This window comes from Bos indicus x Bos taurus, chromosome 11 (genome assembly GCF_003369695.1).
Source record: "Bos indicus x Bos taurus breed Angus x Brahman F1 hybrid chromosome 11, Bos_hybrid_MaternalHap_v2.0, whole genome shotgun sequence".
Classification (NCBI taxonomy): domain Eukaryota; kingdom Metazoa; phylum Chordata; class Mammalia; order Artiodactyla; family Bovidae; genus Bos; species Bos indicus x Bos taurus.
In genome coordinates, this window is record NC_040086.1 from 100,560,556 (window position 1) to 100,578,300 (window position 17,745).

Genomic DNA, 17,745 nt, shown 5'->3' on the forward strand with positions numbered 1-17,745 from the left:
ACACTTTCTACTGTTTGCCAGAAAACCAAGCTGCCCCCAAGTCCTAGCTCCATCTCCAGTCTCCTGCTCCAACCCGGGGGCGCTGTGGGTGAGGAACCAAGGTCCCCAGGCTGTGGACCACAGAGGATGCGTCGGCAAAGTGACCCGCCTTCTCCTGGGTTCTCATCCCAGGCCCTTAGCACCAGAATCCCCAGGCTCCAGCCATGTACCCACCCCCAAACACATTCACCCGCGAGGCTGGAAATACAGAGCCATCAACACCATCCCACCCCCTTGCCAATGAACCCACTGCTTCAGAAACATCCAGATCCTAGCCAGGCCTACTTTAAAATTCCATTTTATTTCTCTTTGTATTTGTTGCTGTTGTTTTAAAAATGTTCACGGTACATTTTTTTTTTTTTTTTCAAGAGTCTTGTGCCTCCTGGTAAGTGCACTGGTTTGCTTTCACAGTACTCTCCACGACGGCGGACGGTCCTTATTGCTGAAGGAGTGTGTCCACGCCGGGGAGTGGGGACACCGGAGGGATAGGGGTGGGGAGCCCAGGTGAGAAGCCTGGGTCTGTGCTCCTGATCCGAGAGGCTGAGGGACCAGACCCAGGCTAAGTCGAGCATCCTTAGCTGGACCTCCAGCCTCCCCAGGGTCTTCCCAGCCCTCTCTTTAGAAAGGCCGGGAGGGGCAGAGAAAAAGGGGTGAGGGGTAGAGGATGGGGGTGGGGAGTGAGCCAGGCAGCAAGCTGACTGGGAGCCCAGGCATGCAGTAGGCATGGAGGTAGGGGGGAGGCAGCCGGAGCAGTGATGGCCTCCAAGAGGGCCCTGCTCCCTCTCAGGGGGAGTGGGCTTGAGAGACTCTACCCCCCGAACAGCTCAGGACCACTCCTCCCCCAGTCAGAACTCCTCAGCGATGGCCCAGCCCAGAAGCAGCGCTGTGGTTCCTGACCCCTCGCCCAGAGCCCTCTCTCCTTTTTAGTGCAAGAAAGACCTGAGTGCAGAGAAGGGCCTAGCCGCCTAGAGGCCAGGTCCCGTCCACGGCAGCCGGACTTGGCCACCCCGGCGCCTCCACAGCTTGTCCCCAGGGTAGGGGGCCTCGTATCCCCCTCGCTGGAGGCTGTGGCCTCTCTGGGTGGCAGGCCTCCCTGCAAACACACCAAGGGAAGCTGGCTGTCTCCCCCCACCACCCCCCAACCCCGGGGCCTGACAGGGGTCCCCGAGCACCAGGTGGCCCGCCAGCCACACCAAGTTCTCCCCCCGTCCAGTGGTTCCAGGAGAGCTGCTCACCTCCCATTGGGAGCAGGCTCGGGAGATGGCTGGACAGTAAAGCACCCCTTGAATAAACGCAGTATCCCACGGATAAAGGAGCAGAACGAGGACTCAGTGACCCACGCCCTCCCACGGTCACTGGGGCTCCTCCAAGTGGCTCATCTGCAGCAGAAATGCCTTATTTCACTCATCTGACAGTTTTCTGTGCTTGATTACCATCCGTTAGAATGAGGGACCCAGGTGACGTCGCTGTGGGTCTGGCAAGCTTGGAGGAAGAGGGTTTCAGCTGGGTGTCCCTCAGCTCCTGCAAGCAGCAGACATTGTTAAAAAAAAAAAAACAAAAAAACAGCTTGGTGTCACTCAGGACCAGGTCCTGGGGCCCCCAGAGGGCCCTCGTTCCCTTCTGTGAGGACAGGCAGCGGAGGCGGGGTGGGGGTGGGGGTCTGCCTTCTGCCTTCCCAGACCCAGGAATGCCCATCTGTGGGGGCCCCCACCTCCAGCACTGCAGTGCCCAGAGCCTGTCTGCAGCCCTCCCCCAGAGTACCTGGGAGGGGCGTCCCCTGAGAAGATGCTGCAGGGAGGTGCAGGCCCTCTTACCTCTGAACTACAGCTGGGTAGGGTGGCTGGCCCCCTCCAGGCATTGGGGACCAGTGTGGACGGAAAGAGAAAAGCTGAGATGTGCCAACGGACCCATCCAAGGACCAAGATGCTGGAAATTCTTACCTGCAACTCACAGGACCCGCCCTCTCTCCTCCTAGCCCCACCCAAGGCAAGTTCTGGCTCCAGAAAAGACAGGTGGGACACCTCCGGCTCAGAGCTCAGAGCCCTCTCTGCAGGCAGTGGTTAGGGGATGGGGTTCTACCTGGGGCAGACAGAAGGAACTTCCAGGGCAGAATTGGTCTGTGGTTTCGGCTCAGCTAAAACGAAAGAATGAGCAGCTGGTTTTAGATCTACCTGGGCACCCCCGACCACGTGGGCAATACCCAGGAGGAGGGGCTTGGGGGCATCTCTCTCCCCATCCCCTCCTCCCTCGCCTCTGGCAGAAGATACAAAGTCCAATAGAAAAGAGATCCTGCTTTCTTTGTTCCGGGTTTTTTTTTTTTTTCCTTTAAAATCAGCTTAAGGCAAAAGTTTGGCAAAGCAAGTCTACATAAGGCCGCAAGACGGAGGACGGGGCGGGGGCAGGGGGGTGGGTCTTTCCCCTGGAGGGGCCCGCCGCACCCACCAGGCTCATCACCAGCTCCTCCTCAGACCCTGAACCTCGTAAAGAGGCATTTAAAAAAAAAAAGAACAGAAAAAGCAGTTGTTTCAGGGTGTCTGTTGCAAATGAATGAACTTGCGAGGAGAGGAAAGGAGACCCAGGGCGACACTGACGGTGCACGTCGAGGGGTCGGTCCTGCCTGGGCCTCCCCCTCCCCCAGGAAAGCAGGTGCCAGAAGGGCGGGGGCGGGGCGGGGTGGGGAGGGGCCATCCCAGGGGCATTCGCACAGTGAGATCCGCCCCGCCGGAGAAGGTAGAAAGGTTGTATTTCGCTGAATGACCACAGAGTCCGTGTGGGGGGTTGCTTGAGCGGTGTCCTCATCCGGGTGTCACCACGCGGGCGCCCCCGGCCGCTACCGGTGCTTGGGCGGGATCACCACCAGGGGCGGCCCAAACTTGGGGCGCCACATGAGGACCTGAGCGTCGTTGGCGTTGGGCTTGACCAGGGCGCTGGGTGGGATGGGCTCGTTCTTGCTCAGGATTTTGGGCTGGTCCTGGGCAATGGGCTCCCGGAGCCGGGCGCGCTGGCCCAGGGGCCGGGTGGGGTTCACCTCGATGCTCAGCTGCATGCGCCAGTGCAGGGTCTGCAGGATGATCATGTCGTTGGTCGAGGTGTTGGTGGCCACCAGCCACGTGATGAAGCTCTGGTCCCGGTAGATGTTGGTCAGTTTGGCCACGTTGCTCTCACTGACGGGCACGGCCCACGTGACGCTGGGGTAGAAGTTATCGTTCATGCTGATGATGAACTTGGAGTTTCTCTTGGTGGGGCCCACGATGGTGCAGGTCTCTGTGGTGTTGCCGTACCACGGGTAGTTCACCCCGTCCGAGTCGCTGATGGCCTCGATCTTGCCTTCCTGGAGGTCCGGGAGCTCCCAGCTGGACCTGAGGATGGGAAGGCAGTTTACATCACCAGCCAGCCACAGGCTGGTCTGCATCCCTTTGTCCTGGGGGCTCACCTCTTGGGGTGGGCCGACAGGAAACAGACACCCCAGCATCAGGTCAAGGAATTGGGGCTCCCCTAGACCTGGCACCCCCCCCAAAAGCCACATCCTGTTCTCTTGCATCATCTCAGATTGGTCTCCCCCCTCCCCACCCCGGAAACCACTCTAGACAGGGGCTGGACTTTGGGAAGCCCTGGCTGCCCCTGGCCTCAAGGGGATGTGTCCCAGGGAGGGGCCTGGGGGCAGCGCACAGTAATGGGGAGCCCTGACATACGCTGTGCCCCCCACCCCAGGTCCTGGTGGCTGGTGGATCAGCCACATGCAGCCCTGTGGTTTCAGTGAGGGCAGAGGCCACTGATCGTGAGAGGCTGGGGGTCGAGGGGCCTCTCCTGAACACACAGCACATCAGGGCACCCTGCCTGGGAGTGCAGAGGGCAGGGAGTTTCTTTCTCTTGCTTTAGGGGCTGACAGGAAGATTCAGGGCCCAGTGGCTGTGAGGTCGGCACTTCTAAGAGTGATTCCAGTCCCTCCATTGACCAGCACGTGACCTAGGTCAAATGCCTGCGCTCCCTGAGCTTTGGTGTTAGCACCTGGACCAAAGGCACAGGAACCAGTGCCCAGAGCCCTCGCTCAGACTCTGTCCCCTCCCCTCCAAGTCTCCTCCACCACGTGTGGGTCTGGGCTCCCTGGCCCCCTGCCCAGCATGGCCAGCATCATAGGTAGTACCCCCTTCTTTCTGCTCATGTCAGCCTAGAAGAAGAAGCACAGTATGGCCTGAATTGCTCCCACCCAGTCAGCCCATCTTCGGAGCAGCAGAACCAAGAAAACCTGAACAGCCCATCTCAAAACACCACACTCAGTCCCTGCCTCCGGGCCAGCTATACAGTCAATGCCTCCTGGCCTTGCTGCAGCTGCCGGGGAACCTGCACTTGCAGCTTCAGGCCCAGCTGAGTACCAGCAGTACTTGGTCAGCCCGTCTTGCTTTCAGGGGTCTCAGTCTTCCTGGGGTGGAAGAAGGCGGCTGGGCTGTCTGTGGAGTTCAGACTCAAGAAACCTACTGGACTTGCTCAAAGTCTCAGCCACCCTCTCACTGGTGTGACACCTGAGCAAAGTCCCTATATCCCCTGGGCCCCAGACTCATCACCTTGTCCCACCTGGGGTCACGGAAGGATTCAGGCAGGAACATGCCAGCCCAGGGCAGGGCACAGGACAAAGGCCAGTGACTGGTGTCTGCTGGCACTCCTGTCGCCATGGCTATTGCTATAATAATAGCTCTCAGACAGAAGAGGACACTGGCCTGTCCCAAGTCACTCTGAGGACACGTGTGGCTGGACAGCAGCATTCGGGGAACCCACCCGTTAGAGACTCACCAACAATCACCTCCACCCCACTAGGCAGATAAAGTAAGGAAAGCTGCGGGTGGGGGTCTTTTTCCTCAGTGATTCCGCTGGGCAGTGAGACCTGGGCGCCTGCCACACCAGACGCTCTGCCCCCAGAATTCTGCACCTGTGTACACTAGCAGTTCTCTCCAGAATATATATTACAAAATGTATTTTTATTCACAGCAGCACTGTTCACAGTAGCCCAAATGTGGAAGCAACCCAAGTGTCCATCACTGGACGATGGATAAAGTGGTCTGTCCATTACAATGGAATATTATTCACCCTTAAAAAGCAAATTCCGACACACGCTACAACATGGATGAGCCTTGACATCATGCGAAGAGAAATAAGTCAGACACAAGAGGACAAACACTGTGTGATTCCACATATATGAGGCCCCTCGAGGACTCAGATTCAGAGACAGAAAGCAGGATGTGGTTGCCGGGGGCTAGGGGAGGGGCACGGACAGCCAGGGTCCCACGGGTGCAATCTCAGTTGGGGAAGATGAAAAATTTCTGGAAATAGATGCACAACAGAGTGGATGTTTTTAATACCCCTGAACTTAAAAATGGTTAAGATGATAAATTTTATATATATCTTTGTTGTTTTGTTTAATCACTCAGTCGTGTATGATTCTTTGTGATCCCATGGACTGCAGCCCGCCAGTCTCCTCTGTCCTTGGGAATTTCCAGGCAAGAATACTGGAGTGGGTTGCCATTTCCTCCTGCAGGGGATCTTCCCACAGGGATCAAAGCTGCGTCTCCTGCATTGACGGGCAGATTCTTTACCACTGACCCACCAGGGAAGCCCACGTATAACTTAATCATAATTTAAAATGCATTCCTGAGATGTAGCATTTAATGTTGCTGCTGCTGCTAAGTCGCTTCAGTCGTATCCAACTCTGTGTGACCCCATAGACGGCAGCCCACCAGGCTCCCCTGTCCCTGGGATTCTCCAGGCAAGAACACTGGAGTGGGTTGCCATTTCCTTCTCCAATGCATGAAGGTGAAAAGTGAAAGTGAAGTCACTCAGTCGTGTCTGACTCTTAGCGATCCCATGGACTGCAGCCTACCAAGCTTCTCAGTCCGTGGGATTTTCCAGGCAAGAGTACTGGAGTGGGTTGCCATTGCCTTCTCCGATCATTTAATGTTAGCAATTAGTAAATGTGGTCACTACTGGAGGGATAATTAGGAATGTGATTTTTGCTAATTTTTCTGTTTATTTCATTAAAAAGGTCACAAATTAGCGTAACACCTGTCTCATAGGCCATCTCCAGCCCGGGGCCCTGAGCTCGTCAGACTCCAAGGAAGGAGGTCACAGTTGTGAACCTGGAGATTCAGCTGTCCCAGGGGGATGGCCGCCACAGACCAGAGAAGAGGGTCAGGGTCCCTGTCCTGAATTTCTCAGAAGCCCGTGTCCCACCTGCATCCAGCCTCCTGGAAGGCACCCACTCTACCTTCTCATGGTGTTTCACTCTTAAAAATTGTTTTTTGGGTTTTTTTAAGGCAGAAAGCCATCTCGCCAAAGGTCCCCTTTCACTTCCTAAGAGCTGGCTTGTTTGGGGGAGTGGGGCTTGGTACCCGCATGGCCCGCCTCTCTCTGTGTCTCAGCCTCTGACCCCAAAGCTTCAGGTTCCCTTTCCCCTACCAGCCCCCCCAGATGCCCACGCGCTGGCTCAGTCACAGACGGGTGACGTCCCCATGAGCGAGCAGACAGCCCTGTCTCACGTGGCGTATTACTCAGAACCAGGGCCAAGGGCGTCTGTTTTCACATCATCACAGGCCAGCTGAGCTAGCTGTGGTCTCGGTCCAGTCTCCGAGTCGAGGCGGTACGAGGGGGCGTGGGTAAGGGCACAGTAGCTGAGGGATGTGGGCCAGCCCGGGGCCAGTATCACCCTGGCTACCAGCTCTGGTCAAGTCACAGATGTCAGCTCCACATGGGTCCACCGTGGTAATCACACCCACCTTCCAGGTTTCTGTGATGATTAAACCTGTCGACACATACCACCTGGTACGCGATAAACAGCAAAACGTGGAAACTCCCGGAGAACATCTGAGGGAGGCGTGCCTCTCACACTAATGGATTTGCCAGCCCCGATGTGACCTGAGGCCTTCTGACCTCATTTATGTTTCCAAATTATCTGGGCTCTGAAAGGAATAGTTTCATACAGTTCCTGCCTTGAAGACTTCCTGTTTGTTCTACAGGGACCTCGGGCTTCGAGGCAGACCCTTGGTTTTCCGCTCCCAGCACACCCTGAGCCTTCTGGTTTGCAAGGTGAGGACAGTACAGCTACAGATGTCACCGAAAGGTCTGGGCAAGGCTCTCAGGTCCACACGGATGCCCAGCCAGCACCAGATCTAGGTGAGGAGGGGGATTTGTGAACACAAGCAACCGCCCATCTCTGCCCAGCGCCTCCTGTCCAGACCCCAGGGCAGGTCCTATCAGGCCTCCCACAGGGGAGCAGGGGACATGGTCTCCCCCATGTCCTCTCCCCCTTTGCTCGCCGGCCTACACAGGTCTTCAGGGCGACAGTGGCCACAGGATGTGTGGCACCAGCACAAAGTGAAAGTTGTTCAAAAGTTAAGAACTGCCACGTGGTAACCGTGGAGCCAGGCACCAGGCCGGGGGCCCTTCAGAGCACAGGACCCCGCTGTGCCCACGCCCAGGAAACTGGCCCGCTTCCCGTCACTCTCCCGCCCTCATCCTGGAGGTGTGGGAAAGCAGAGGACGGCAGGCAAGTCCAAGCTTCAAGCCGGGCTGCAGATGCTTTCTGGGGCCTGCTGGCAGCACATCTGAGCCAGACTCCTGAGTTCCCCTCAAACCCCACTCCTTCTGCAGCGCCATCCAAAAGCCACTCAACAAACGTCTGCAGGAACCCCCACGGGCGCTGGCCACCCCGCCGTGGCGACCCAGTCATTGGCAATGTTGGGGGCCCTGCACCCTCTGGACGCCCGAATCCATCCCTGATTGCCCCCTCCTCACCTCCAGACTGCCCCCCGTACCCCCCCGCCTCGTCCCTGGCCACAACCCTTCACCTCTCCCAGGTCTCCTCCTGCCCTCTGCCAAGCTCTCCTCCCTGAAACACAAGTGATCTTTAAAAACACAAAATGGATGGCACACTTCCTTCCTCCAACCCGTTTAAATCTGCCGTGACCCCTCTTCCCCATGGCCCTGAAAGTCAGATGCAGGCGAAGCTGAGGGCCCCCAGGTGCATGCCTGCACGCGTGCGCACACAGTCTGCAGCGTGCAGACGCTCCAAGCAGTACGACTGACGGGGAGTGAGTCTGAAGGGGTTACAAAAGGCCTTCCCTGCAGGCCAGAGAAGGGGTTGAGGCTGTGCCAAAGGGCGCCCACAGAGGCTGGGGAGGGTCACCCTATGGCCCCAGGCCCAGCCACCAGCCCGAAGTTGGCTGTGCTCAAAGGCCTGTGGGTAGAGAGGGAAGGAAACCAGAGGTGCCCAGAGACCAGAGGTGTGACCCTCCTGTGGGCACTGTTTCCTCCCACCTCACCGCTCCCTCTGCCCAGGCCGCAGTCCCAGGGCCTGCCGCGTGGGGAAAGGGCCCAACAGCACCTGTTTCAGTTTTCAGTTTTAAAAGCTGTGTTTTGTTTCGTTTTTAAAAAGCAAGCCATAGAGAAGTACCCAAAGTGAGAAACGTGAATCCTGCCTTCTGGGCCGCCCCCTTCCTCGGCAAGGTTACTCACCACACCCCACTCTGGTGAACATCCTTGTGAAGCTTTCTCCCTGCACATACCCAGTATATGTTCAGTTTTTAGTGACAGAATCTTGATGCGAGCCCCTCTTCGTCCTATGTAGCAGCCTCGCCATACTCTGCCCTGGAGACAGGACACTGGGGGTGTTCGTGGCTCTTTGCCACAATGGCCGGGGCTGGAGTTTCTGCCCGCACACACGTCCTTTCTGCCCCGCTCCTTCCATTCATGTATTCATTGACTCATTTGTTCAGTAGACATTTTTATGTGCTTACTACCTGCCAGGCACCAGGCCAGGGGCTCAGTTTCTGTTAAGAGATGCCAGAACTACTGGGTTGGCCAAAAAGTTCATTCAGGCATTTCCGCAACACAAAGAACCCGAACAACAGTGCCAGAGTTGAAGGTCCCGTGTACTTATAATTCTGAAAGCTCATCTTCCAGAAGCTGCCCACATTGTACCCCCCACACCAGGCATTACTGATCCTTTCCATTTTTAACCCAGATCCTATCAGCAGAAAAAAAAAAAAGCATCTCCCCATTTCATTTGCCACTCCCCTGATCATGGCGGTGGCCGGTGCCTCCCCGCACAGCCCGGGAGACGCCAGCTTCTGTTTTCTGCCCTCAGAAGGCGAGGGTGGGCATGATCGCCAGGCGGGGGCCGGCCCAGGGGCAGTTCTTTTGGGGTCGGGCAGTACCCCCGCCCCCAACTTCCTCCCACCCCAAAGCCTGGAAACGAGGACTTCCCTCTCCGGCCACCACCAGGGCCCCGCAGATGGGGGAGGCCGCCTTCCGGGTGCAGAGAGGAAGTACCGTCCCCAATTGTTCTGCCCGGCCCCCCGGGCAGGCCCAGGCCGCAGGAAGAGGCCACGTGGTCACCAGGCCATGCCTCCTGACCCGGCCCCAGACCTGCTGGAGCAGAGCAAGCCTCCTAGGGCAAGTGGCCTCGGGTCTGAGCAGCCCCAGCCTCAGCATCAGTGAGGACCTCTTGGACTCCTTGGGAGACCAGAGAGAGACCGGGGAGCCAGGCAGAGGCCCCTCCACCCCTGCCAGGCCCTTTCCCACTGGCCTCGTCATCCTGCTCAAGTCATCGCAGGTCTGGCTGCAAAAACCCTGAGAGGTCTCATCGCCAGAGATTCCCATGCTCTAGGCGGGTATGGGAAGCCGAACCCAAAAGAAGAAGAGCAACGACTCTAACACAGCAATCTGTGCTGATTCCGTGCCGGGCGCTGTGTAACTGATGATGAATGAACGCTAGTTACGGTAGGGATAGCAACTATGAAACCAGTGCTTTGTACACGCAGACACTGTGCTGAGTCCTCATCAGGCACTATCTCATTTAGTCCCTCAACAACCCCATTTCACAGATGGGAACAGTGAGGCTCACAAAGGTTGGGAACTTGGCCTGAGCTTGCCGTACCTGTGGATGGTGGAGCTGGGGGGCCACGCCCTGCTGAACAAAGGCACGGGCAGGTGGCATTGTCAATCCAGAGAGACCCCCATGTCTTGAGCTGTTCTCCTCCCCTCACCCCAAGCCTGCCCTTTGGCAAAACCTGGAGCCAGAGCCGGCCTTGACTTTGACTTTGGTCGTGAGCCAGATTCCCTGGGGGCTCTAGCGGGAGAGCAAATTAGGGATAATGTGAAGCGTCCCACACACAAGGGAGAAATTGGGACTTGTCACTTGGAAGATTGTGCCAGCTGACAGGTGGCGGCTAAGGATTGCGGAGGACGGGGCTGTGGAGGCAGGCATCTCCAACAGTATTTTTTTTGGGGGGGGGTAGCTTTTAAAGCAATGTGGGCTGAACCCCAAACGATATAGAATCCTCTCAAGCTGGCACAAGAAACTCACCATTTTCTAGCTCTCCTCTTTAAGCTGGGGCATTACTGGGGTTTGGCGTGTGGCATTGTTTCACTGCAAACATTTCCAACCCACAATGTCATTCAAAAGGGTTCTCCTCCTGGATTAGAGATTAATTTCAAGCAGGGATAATGTTTGGGGGTATTACGGGTTTTGGTTAAGTATTTGGAATTAATATTTTTAATACAAGAACAGAAACCCTAACCTAACCTTTGCACCTGGCCATCCGCTCCCCAGGCCTTTAAAGCCCAGGGGGGCTTCATTTTAAGGCTTCAAATTGCCTGGGTCTAGCCCAGCAGTTCTCAACCAGGGGTGACTTTTCACCCCTCCTGGGGACATCGGGCAGTGTCTGGAGACATTTTTGGCTGTTAGGATTGGGGGAGGGAGGCTTCTGGCATTGAGTGGGTAGAGACCAGGGACACTGCTCAATATCCTGCAACGCGCAGGACAGCCCCAGTCCCAGCAAAGTTAAGGGGCAGCTCCGGGCAGCCTGAGGCCACTGGTCACCCCACCTCTCACCACCCCTGACTTTCCTTCACATCACGGGGCTTAAAAAAGTGAAGAAGCCTCGTTATCACAGGAGGTTTGGGATAGGGAAGAGTCTTTCCATCCCATCAAAATGCTTCCATCTGGGACTTCCCTGGCAGTCCAGTGGTTAAGACTCTGAGCTTCCAATACAAGGGACGTGGGTTCAATCCCTGGTTGGGGAACGAAGATCCCATATGCTGCGTAGCAAAAACAAAATGCTTCCATTGGTATTCAAGCTGGCACAGCTGTCCAGGCTTTTTCTGGAGGCCAGAGCCTCCCCACCGGCCAGAGGAACCATGCTACTTGCTAATTCAGTTTCTTAATACAGTTTTGTTGATTAATAATCAAGCAGTTTCCAACTGTGCGTTTCAGCCACAGGGCAGTCACCTACAGCTGTCCTCTCCTCGAATCCTCCCAGCAGCCTACAGGCACTTCTAACTCCCCATCCACAGATGGCAAAGCCTAACCTCCAAGAGGCAACTTGCTGAGGCCCCAGAGCCAGCACTGAGGTCATCCTGACCCCAGAGACTGAACTCATTAATGGCCAGTCCCTCCTGCCCCTCCAGGGAGCCTCCAACTCTGCTCTTTCTCTGGGGCTGGTCCCATCTCCACCGGGACCTCAGTGGACCCTGGATAAGGAGGTCCGTAGGACACAGGGGTCCCTACGCTGAGATGTGTTCCGAGAAGGGGAGAGAACAAAAGGAAACACATACAGAATGAGGAAAACGGCTTTCAACCACTTGAAAACTCAAATCACGCGACTCACACTGTTAACTGTTAAATTCTTAAGTCAGGGAATAGGCTCTGTGTGAAAAAGGAAGACCTGGGCTGGGGAGAAAATTCAGCACGAGGAGTAATTTACATCTATCTGAATTCAGCCACGATTCTTTTTACAGGTCCCGTCACCCACTCCCTGTCTGACAGGAGGATCATCACAGTAACGACAGCGTTACAGACAATAGTCACCTGCAGTAAGTATCTACTGTGGGCTTGGCGCAGGGCCGAGAGCTTGACCAATGTCACCTCCCGTAACTCAATAAGCCCATGCTGCAAGGCCTATGACTGGCCCCGATTTGCAGACGAGGAAACCGAGGGTCAGAGTGGCTAAGGTCACACCCTGGAAAGTGACAGAGCCTGGACTGGAGCCCAGGTCCGCTTGACTGCAGTCTAGGTGTGCGCTTGGTTCCTCTAACCAGGAACCAAGGACTGGCACAGACAGAGAAAGGTCAGCTCAGGTCTCCTGACGCAGGCCTGCCTCCAGCCATAGTGCCCCAACGGACCTGGAGCCACCAGAGGTAGCCCAAGGCCTTGAAGACTCACGGGTGGGGAAACTGAGGCTCCAGGCCAGGCCTGCTCCCTCCCCACCACACAGCAAAACTCAGCCCCTTCAACCCTCCGCAACTTTCCTCTTCCTGGCGCTCACAGGAGGAGGACGGAACTTTCCAAGTTCAGAAGGACCCTCTGACTTCCCTATTCCTTCTCGGGAAGAAAACAAGCTTAGCCTAAAAGCCTAGAAAAACCCTTGTGTCTTGCCAGTTGTCCCAGATGCCCTGCAAAGCCTGAGAATATTTTGGGCTTAAGACTTCTTAGGGAAGGTCCACACCAAGTAACTAAGAAGCGTATTTCCCTTCTTGGGATGGAAATTCAGTACCATCTCCTGCCACCCCCGCCAACCCCGCCTGGTTTAATAACCACTTGGAGAGTCAGACCTGGAGCATAGATGTCAGGTAGACAGAGGGGAGCCGATGAGTGTCCAGATATGGCCCACGTGCCTCTCGGGGTGGCCGTGGTTACACCTAGTTTTCAGTTTTTCCATGATCTTCCTGTTGCCCTTGTAACATCAGAGTCACAGGTGGAGAAGCCACAAGATTTGGTGTCCCCTCCCCATCCTCTCTAATTTCAGGTGGCTCCGGGGGTTCTTAAATCAGTTTCAAGTCTGAGGGCAAGTCTGCTACAGGACGGGGGAGGTGTGTTGCAGGGGTGGATCCCGAGAGAGAGGCTGTGGGCGAGCATCCATGGCCACTCCCAGGGGTCTAGTTGGGGGGCTGCCTGGTGCCTTCAGAAGCCTCCTCGTGCTCAGAAACAGCTATTGTCATCGCCCTGTCTTAGGCATCCCTTCAAGTTAAGTCACTTCCCTCTCTGTCTACCACTGCTCTTTGCACACTCAGGGTGACCATCTCTAAGATCAGGGCACCTGCCAGGATCCTAAGAGGCCTCACCAAGCGCTACATTACCCCGAGGACATTCCAGAGACCGGGCTGGAGAGAAGAGGCCAGTGGGCTCCTCTCAGCTGTTAGGGGCCCCCTGGAGCCCTCTGCACACTGATGATGGAGGTCCACAGAAAGTGGCCTTCTGCCCCAGAGAGAGAGAACACTGCACTGCAATGCAAACCAAGTTTCTAAAACCCTCTCCAACAAAACTCTATCCTGAACAGAGCAGAGCATCCCCCCAGGTCTTGATGTGCCTCCGAAAATGCAGGGGGACAAGATCAAGCTCAACACAGAGCCCTGCACGCTAACTCTGGAGGCTGTGGAAGCCCATCTCTCCTTCCCTGAGTGCCCACTATGACCACGTGGGCTGGCGGAGGCCTGAGCTGGGCCAAGCCCCTGCCCCTCCAGTGACCCGGGACAGCACGCCTGCTTTGCCAAAGAGGCACCCGATGGAGTGTCCCTCTGCTTCCTGGGCATCTTGCGGGGAGGGAGATGGGAACCCTGGGGGGAGCAGGGACAGTGGAAGGGAAGGTCCTAGGGCCGTGACCCCGATCTGAATCAACAGGCAAGCCCTCTAGGTCGCCTGGCCGAGGAGGACTCAGAGAGCACTTCCACGTCTGCCTCATGCCTCCCTCTGGCCCTGGAGAGACCCCTCTGTAGCCTCCCCGCCACGTCCCCCCCTTCTCCCCCCGTCAGCAGCCCCCTCCCCGAAGCTTGCTTTTGAGCAGTACTCACATGCCCTGCTCCCCATACTGGTTGTAGAACTCCATGTGGCTGCACGCCTGGATCCAGCCGACTATCCAGGTCTCCTTCTTGGGGATGGGTGGCATGACCACCTGGGCCGAGGCACGGAAGTGGGGTGTCCGGTAGCGGAGCACCACGCTGGAGGACTCATCGATGCTGGTGGGGATGGGGTCGATAGAGGCCTTCACATCGATCACCGTGATGCCTTCCCGGAAGACTCTGGCTTTGCCTCCGATGCTCTGAATGCAGCCCATGGCACACAGGACCACTCTGATCTCCAGGGAAGACCAGCAGTCCCAGGGGAAGCTGGGCATTGACAGGATGGAGGCCGCCGGACCCAGTGCAGACAGTAGTACAGCTCTTCAATCTCAAATCCCAAGACCGATATCCATAGGATAGAAGATTCACTGAGTCCAGGGGGTTCGCATATCACTACGGCGGGGCCACTTTATAAATAAGGATTTTGCTGCATTTCAAGGGCCCTGGGTTCTCTCTTCTGCGAGCAGTGAACAAAAATCACCGATATTCTTTGGGTTAAAAAAAGGAAAGTTTGGAGGTTAATGGATAAGCATGTTGTTCAGACATCCAGCCCTTCCCGTGCCTCACACGCGGGGAACGCAGCTCCGAGACGCTCCCTGAAGTCTTCGGGCGAAGAAGGCAAACGCCGGCAGACACATAAATAAGGAAGGCTGCGTCCCCTGCGCGGTGCCGCCACCCTGGCTGCCAGAGACCGACTTCCTGCCCTTCTGCCTTCCGCACGCGCTCGGGCACACGCACCCGGCCGCTCGCCCGGCCCGGTCGAATCAATGGGAGAGCAGTTTCTGTTCAGTCGGCCAAGGTCCGGGGGCCCTCGGGGGCTTCCAGGAGGGCGAGCGCCCGGCGCGGGCCGCCCGCGGGGTCCCCGTCGGCGCCCACTCGCGGGCGCGGGCCGACGCCCCCACGCGGGCGCGCCGCGTCCCCTCGCCGCTGTTGCTGTCGCCGCCCGCCGCCGCCGCCGTGCGGGGGGCCCCGGGGCTGCGCTCGGGCCGCTGCCTGGTTCGCCGCGGCCGCCGAGGACCTGGAGGGGGAGGTGGAAGGGACAGGGCGTCAAGGCCGGCCTCAAAGTTGAACCGAACTTTGCTGCGGGGGACGCGCTGGGCGGCGACGCGTGTGCGCGGGGCGCGCGGGCTGCGGAGCTGACCGCGCACCTCTGGGCGGTCTCCCCGGAGGCGGCGGCCACCCCCCCAACACCCGCCCGCCCCGTCAGTGGCGGCCGCACGACCGCGCGCACCAGCGAATAATCGCCGCCCGTGACATCTCCGCTGACACCTCGCGGCCCGGAGGCGGGGTCGGGGAGGGGGAGGCCACTGCCTGGCACTGCAGTGGGCCTCGTGGACTTTGGGTCCTGGCACTGCCCCCACCTCCTCGCCGCCGGCGCCCCTTCCTGGTCAGACTCCCTCCGGGCCCTCCCCACCACGGGGGGCGCAGGGCCACCCTGCAGGCGGGTCAGGTCGGACGCACGCCCCTTCACGAGCCGGGGCTCCCCAGGCTCCTGAAGGGCGCAGTGCCCCTGCCCCACCGCTTTTATGCCCCTCTAGCCAGCCCCGAGTGGCCCCCCATCCCCGCGCGTCCGGCGCGCTCGCCGCCGCCGGGGAACTTTGGCGCGCACGCCCCCACCCGGGCGGCGCCTCCGACTCACCTGCCCCTCGGGCCGCTCCGCGTGCCCGGGCTGCCGCCCTCCGGACGCCCCCGACCCCACCACGGGTACGTCCTGGGGGCGCCCCCACCCCCTTTCTCGGGGAAGTGTCCTTTAGCTCTACAGGGGTTTGGGGGCCGGCGTGGACGACCCCCCGGCCCCCAAGTCCTCCTAGCTAGGGGCTGCCCGGCGGGTGGGGGTCGGGGGTCGGGGGTGGCCGGGGGCGGAGGGGTGAGGCTCGGGACTCTCTCGCCCTCACCCCGCTCGCCTGCTTTATTTTATGATCATCGTGAGCGTGCTGTCGCCGCTCAGCCCCGCCGCCGCGCCGCAGCCGCCTGGCGCGCCCCGCGCTGCCTCGCTCTGCTGCAGCATCGGAAAGGCAACCAGGTCAAACTTTGCAGAAACTCAGCCCCTGCGCCGGCCTGGCCCCTAGTCCGCCCGCAGCCGCCGGCCGGGAGCGCAGCGCACGCAGGGACCGCCGCCCGCTCGCCGGCCCCGCGGGGGTGCAGGTCCGCAGGGGGCGGCGGGCGGGCGGGCGAGCGGGCGCCGCCTCCTCCTCGCCGCCCGCCCCGCTCTCCACCCTCGCTCCCCGCACAGAGCCCTCCTCCCCACTGGTGATCCTCTCCCCCCACCCCTTGCCCCCCTCTCGCTCCCTCGCTGTCTCTGCAGCTGCTGGGGGAGCCGAGCCTCTCCTTGCAGAAACGACATTTCCTTTTTGGCTAGCTCCGGGAATTCTGGGTAGTGTAGTTCGGCTTCTGTCTCCGGTCCAGGTGGGCTGCTCCTCGTGCCCTTTGAACTCAGTGGGCTTTCCCCGGATCTGGGCAGGCGGAGGGGTGGGAGGTGGGCGTCGCCCTGGCCTGGCTGGTTGAGACAGCGCAGGACTCTGGGGGAGGGCTCCAGGGCTGGGAGGTTGGGAGTGAGGGGAGAAGGGATAAAGGTCCCTGTGTTGTTCTCTGTGCTGGGCCTCTAGGCACCCCGACAGGTGGTCAGGGCCTGTTGGGCCCCAACTGTGATCAACACTGGACAAGCCTAGTCATTTCATTTACCATCAGCCAGCGCCCCCATGGGAGGCTTATCGTGTGTATTTCACAGAGCCTAGGGAATCCAAAGCTGGGAGATTTCCAAGACTTGCCCACCAGTCCCACCCAGGTGGGTGTCCCGGCTGAGACCAGGAGGTCTACGTGCAGAAGAGGTCCTAGAGGGGTTTGACCCTGGACAGGGGGGATCACTGTTAACCTCTCTAAGCATCTTCGAACCAGGACCCACCAACCCCCAACCCCCACCTTGGAACTGCCTGCCACCAGGAAAAGGGGGAATGGCCAGGTGGTTTGTGACATCAGAAAATCTGGTAGCCACACTAGAGCCATGCCCTTCTGCCATGATTTTGCCCACCACAAGGCACAGGGCAGGTGGTTCCAGCCAGAGCATCCTGACAACAGTGAGGGCAGGATTTGGAGGAGCAGAGGGTTCCCACCACTCTGAGGTCCTCTTTGAGGGGTGATCAGCCAGCCAAATGATCCATCTCATACCAGCAACCAGCTTGGGCCACAGGCAGGAAATGGCCAGTCGAGGTGGCCACTGTGTCGTGCCCAGCTGCACCTCTGCCATTGTCCTGATGACTGCCATGGGCCCTGAGCCTAATGAGGGGTCATCCCTTTCCAGATCAGCTAGTAAGTGGTTTATTCCTGGTCCTGCTGACTGAGACCAAGGTGTGGTGGCCCTTGGGATCTGCCTACTGCCAGAAGGGAGGAACCCCACAGGGCTCTGAGGGACCCCGTGTAAATTTCCACTTCTGGGAAGAAGCTTTCCCAGCCTCAACCCACAGTGTCCTCTCCCTGCTGTGAACTCGTGGCCTCCTCAGAACATCCTGCCCTTCTGGATGCACTTCAGCCTTCACCCACTTCAGCTGGTGGGTGAATTATTATGCTGTTCACTTTATATAGAGATATTAACTTTGGGGGTGTCCCTCTCATCTGCCCACACCATCAGCTCTAGTGCTTGGAATACGGGAGTGGATACCCAGTCCCTTTCTCCAGGGGATCTTCCCAACCCAGGGAAGGAACCTGGGTCTCCTGCATTGCAGGCAGATTCTTTACCAGCTGAGCCACAGGGGAAGCCTGCACTTCTTGCTCATCCTACGTGAAAGAACAGAAGTCAGAACCCGAAAGTGTCTACTAAGCAGCCAG

The 17,745-nt window shown here is 58.3% G+C and overlaps 1 protein-coding gene across 2 annotated transcripts; it reads right to left on the reverse strand.

The window, feature by feature from the left end:
* Window positions 1-366: 366 nt before the first annotated feature.
* FAM78A (family with sequence similarity 78 member A) lies at window positions 367-14,921 on the reverse strand. Of its 2 annotated transcripts, XR_003513524.1 has the most exons (3): window positions 13,876-14,921; window positions 1,275-3,398; window positions 367-579 (listed from the first exon to the last, which is right to left on the reverse strand). XR_003513524.1 is itself a non-coding variant. In XM_027556595.1 (2 exons), exons 1-2 carry the CDS (start codon window positions 14,196-14,198, stop codon window positions 2,870-2,872), a joined length of 852 nt encoding a protein of 283 aa, XP_027412396.1. In that variant the 5' UTR covers window positions 14,199-14,921; the 3' UTR covers window positions 367-2,869. The 2 variants fall into 2 exon arrangements, 1 of the variants encoding a protein (XP_027412396.1); XM_027556595.1 differs by having other exon boundaries at window positions 367-3,398.
* Window positions 14,922-17,745: the final 2,824 nt, after the last annotated feature.

Bases quoted from the DNA above. Each gene is read 5' to 3' on its own strand.
- FAM78A (XM_027556595.1), bottom strand. From the start codon at position 14,198: ATGCCCAGCTTCCCCTGGGACTGCTGGTCTTCCCTGGAGATCAGAGTG. The intron at 3,399-13,875 runs GTGAGTACTGCT...TCCCATCCTCAG, and splicing joins CAGTATGGGGAGCAGGGCAT to GTCCAGCTGGGAGCTCCCGG.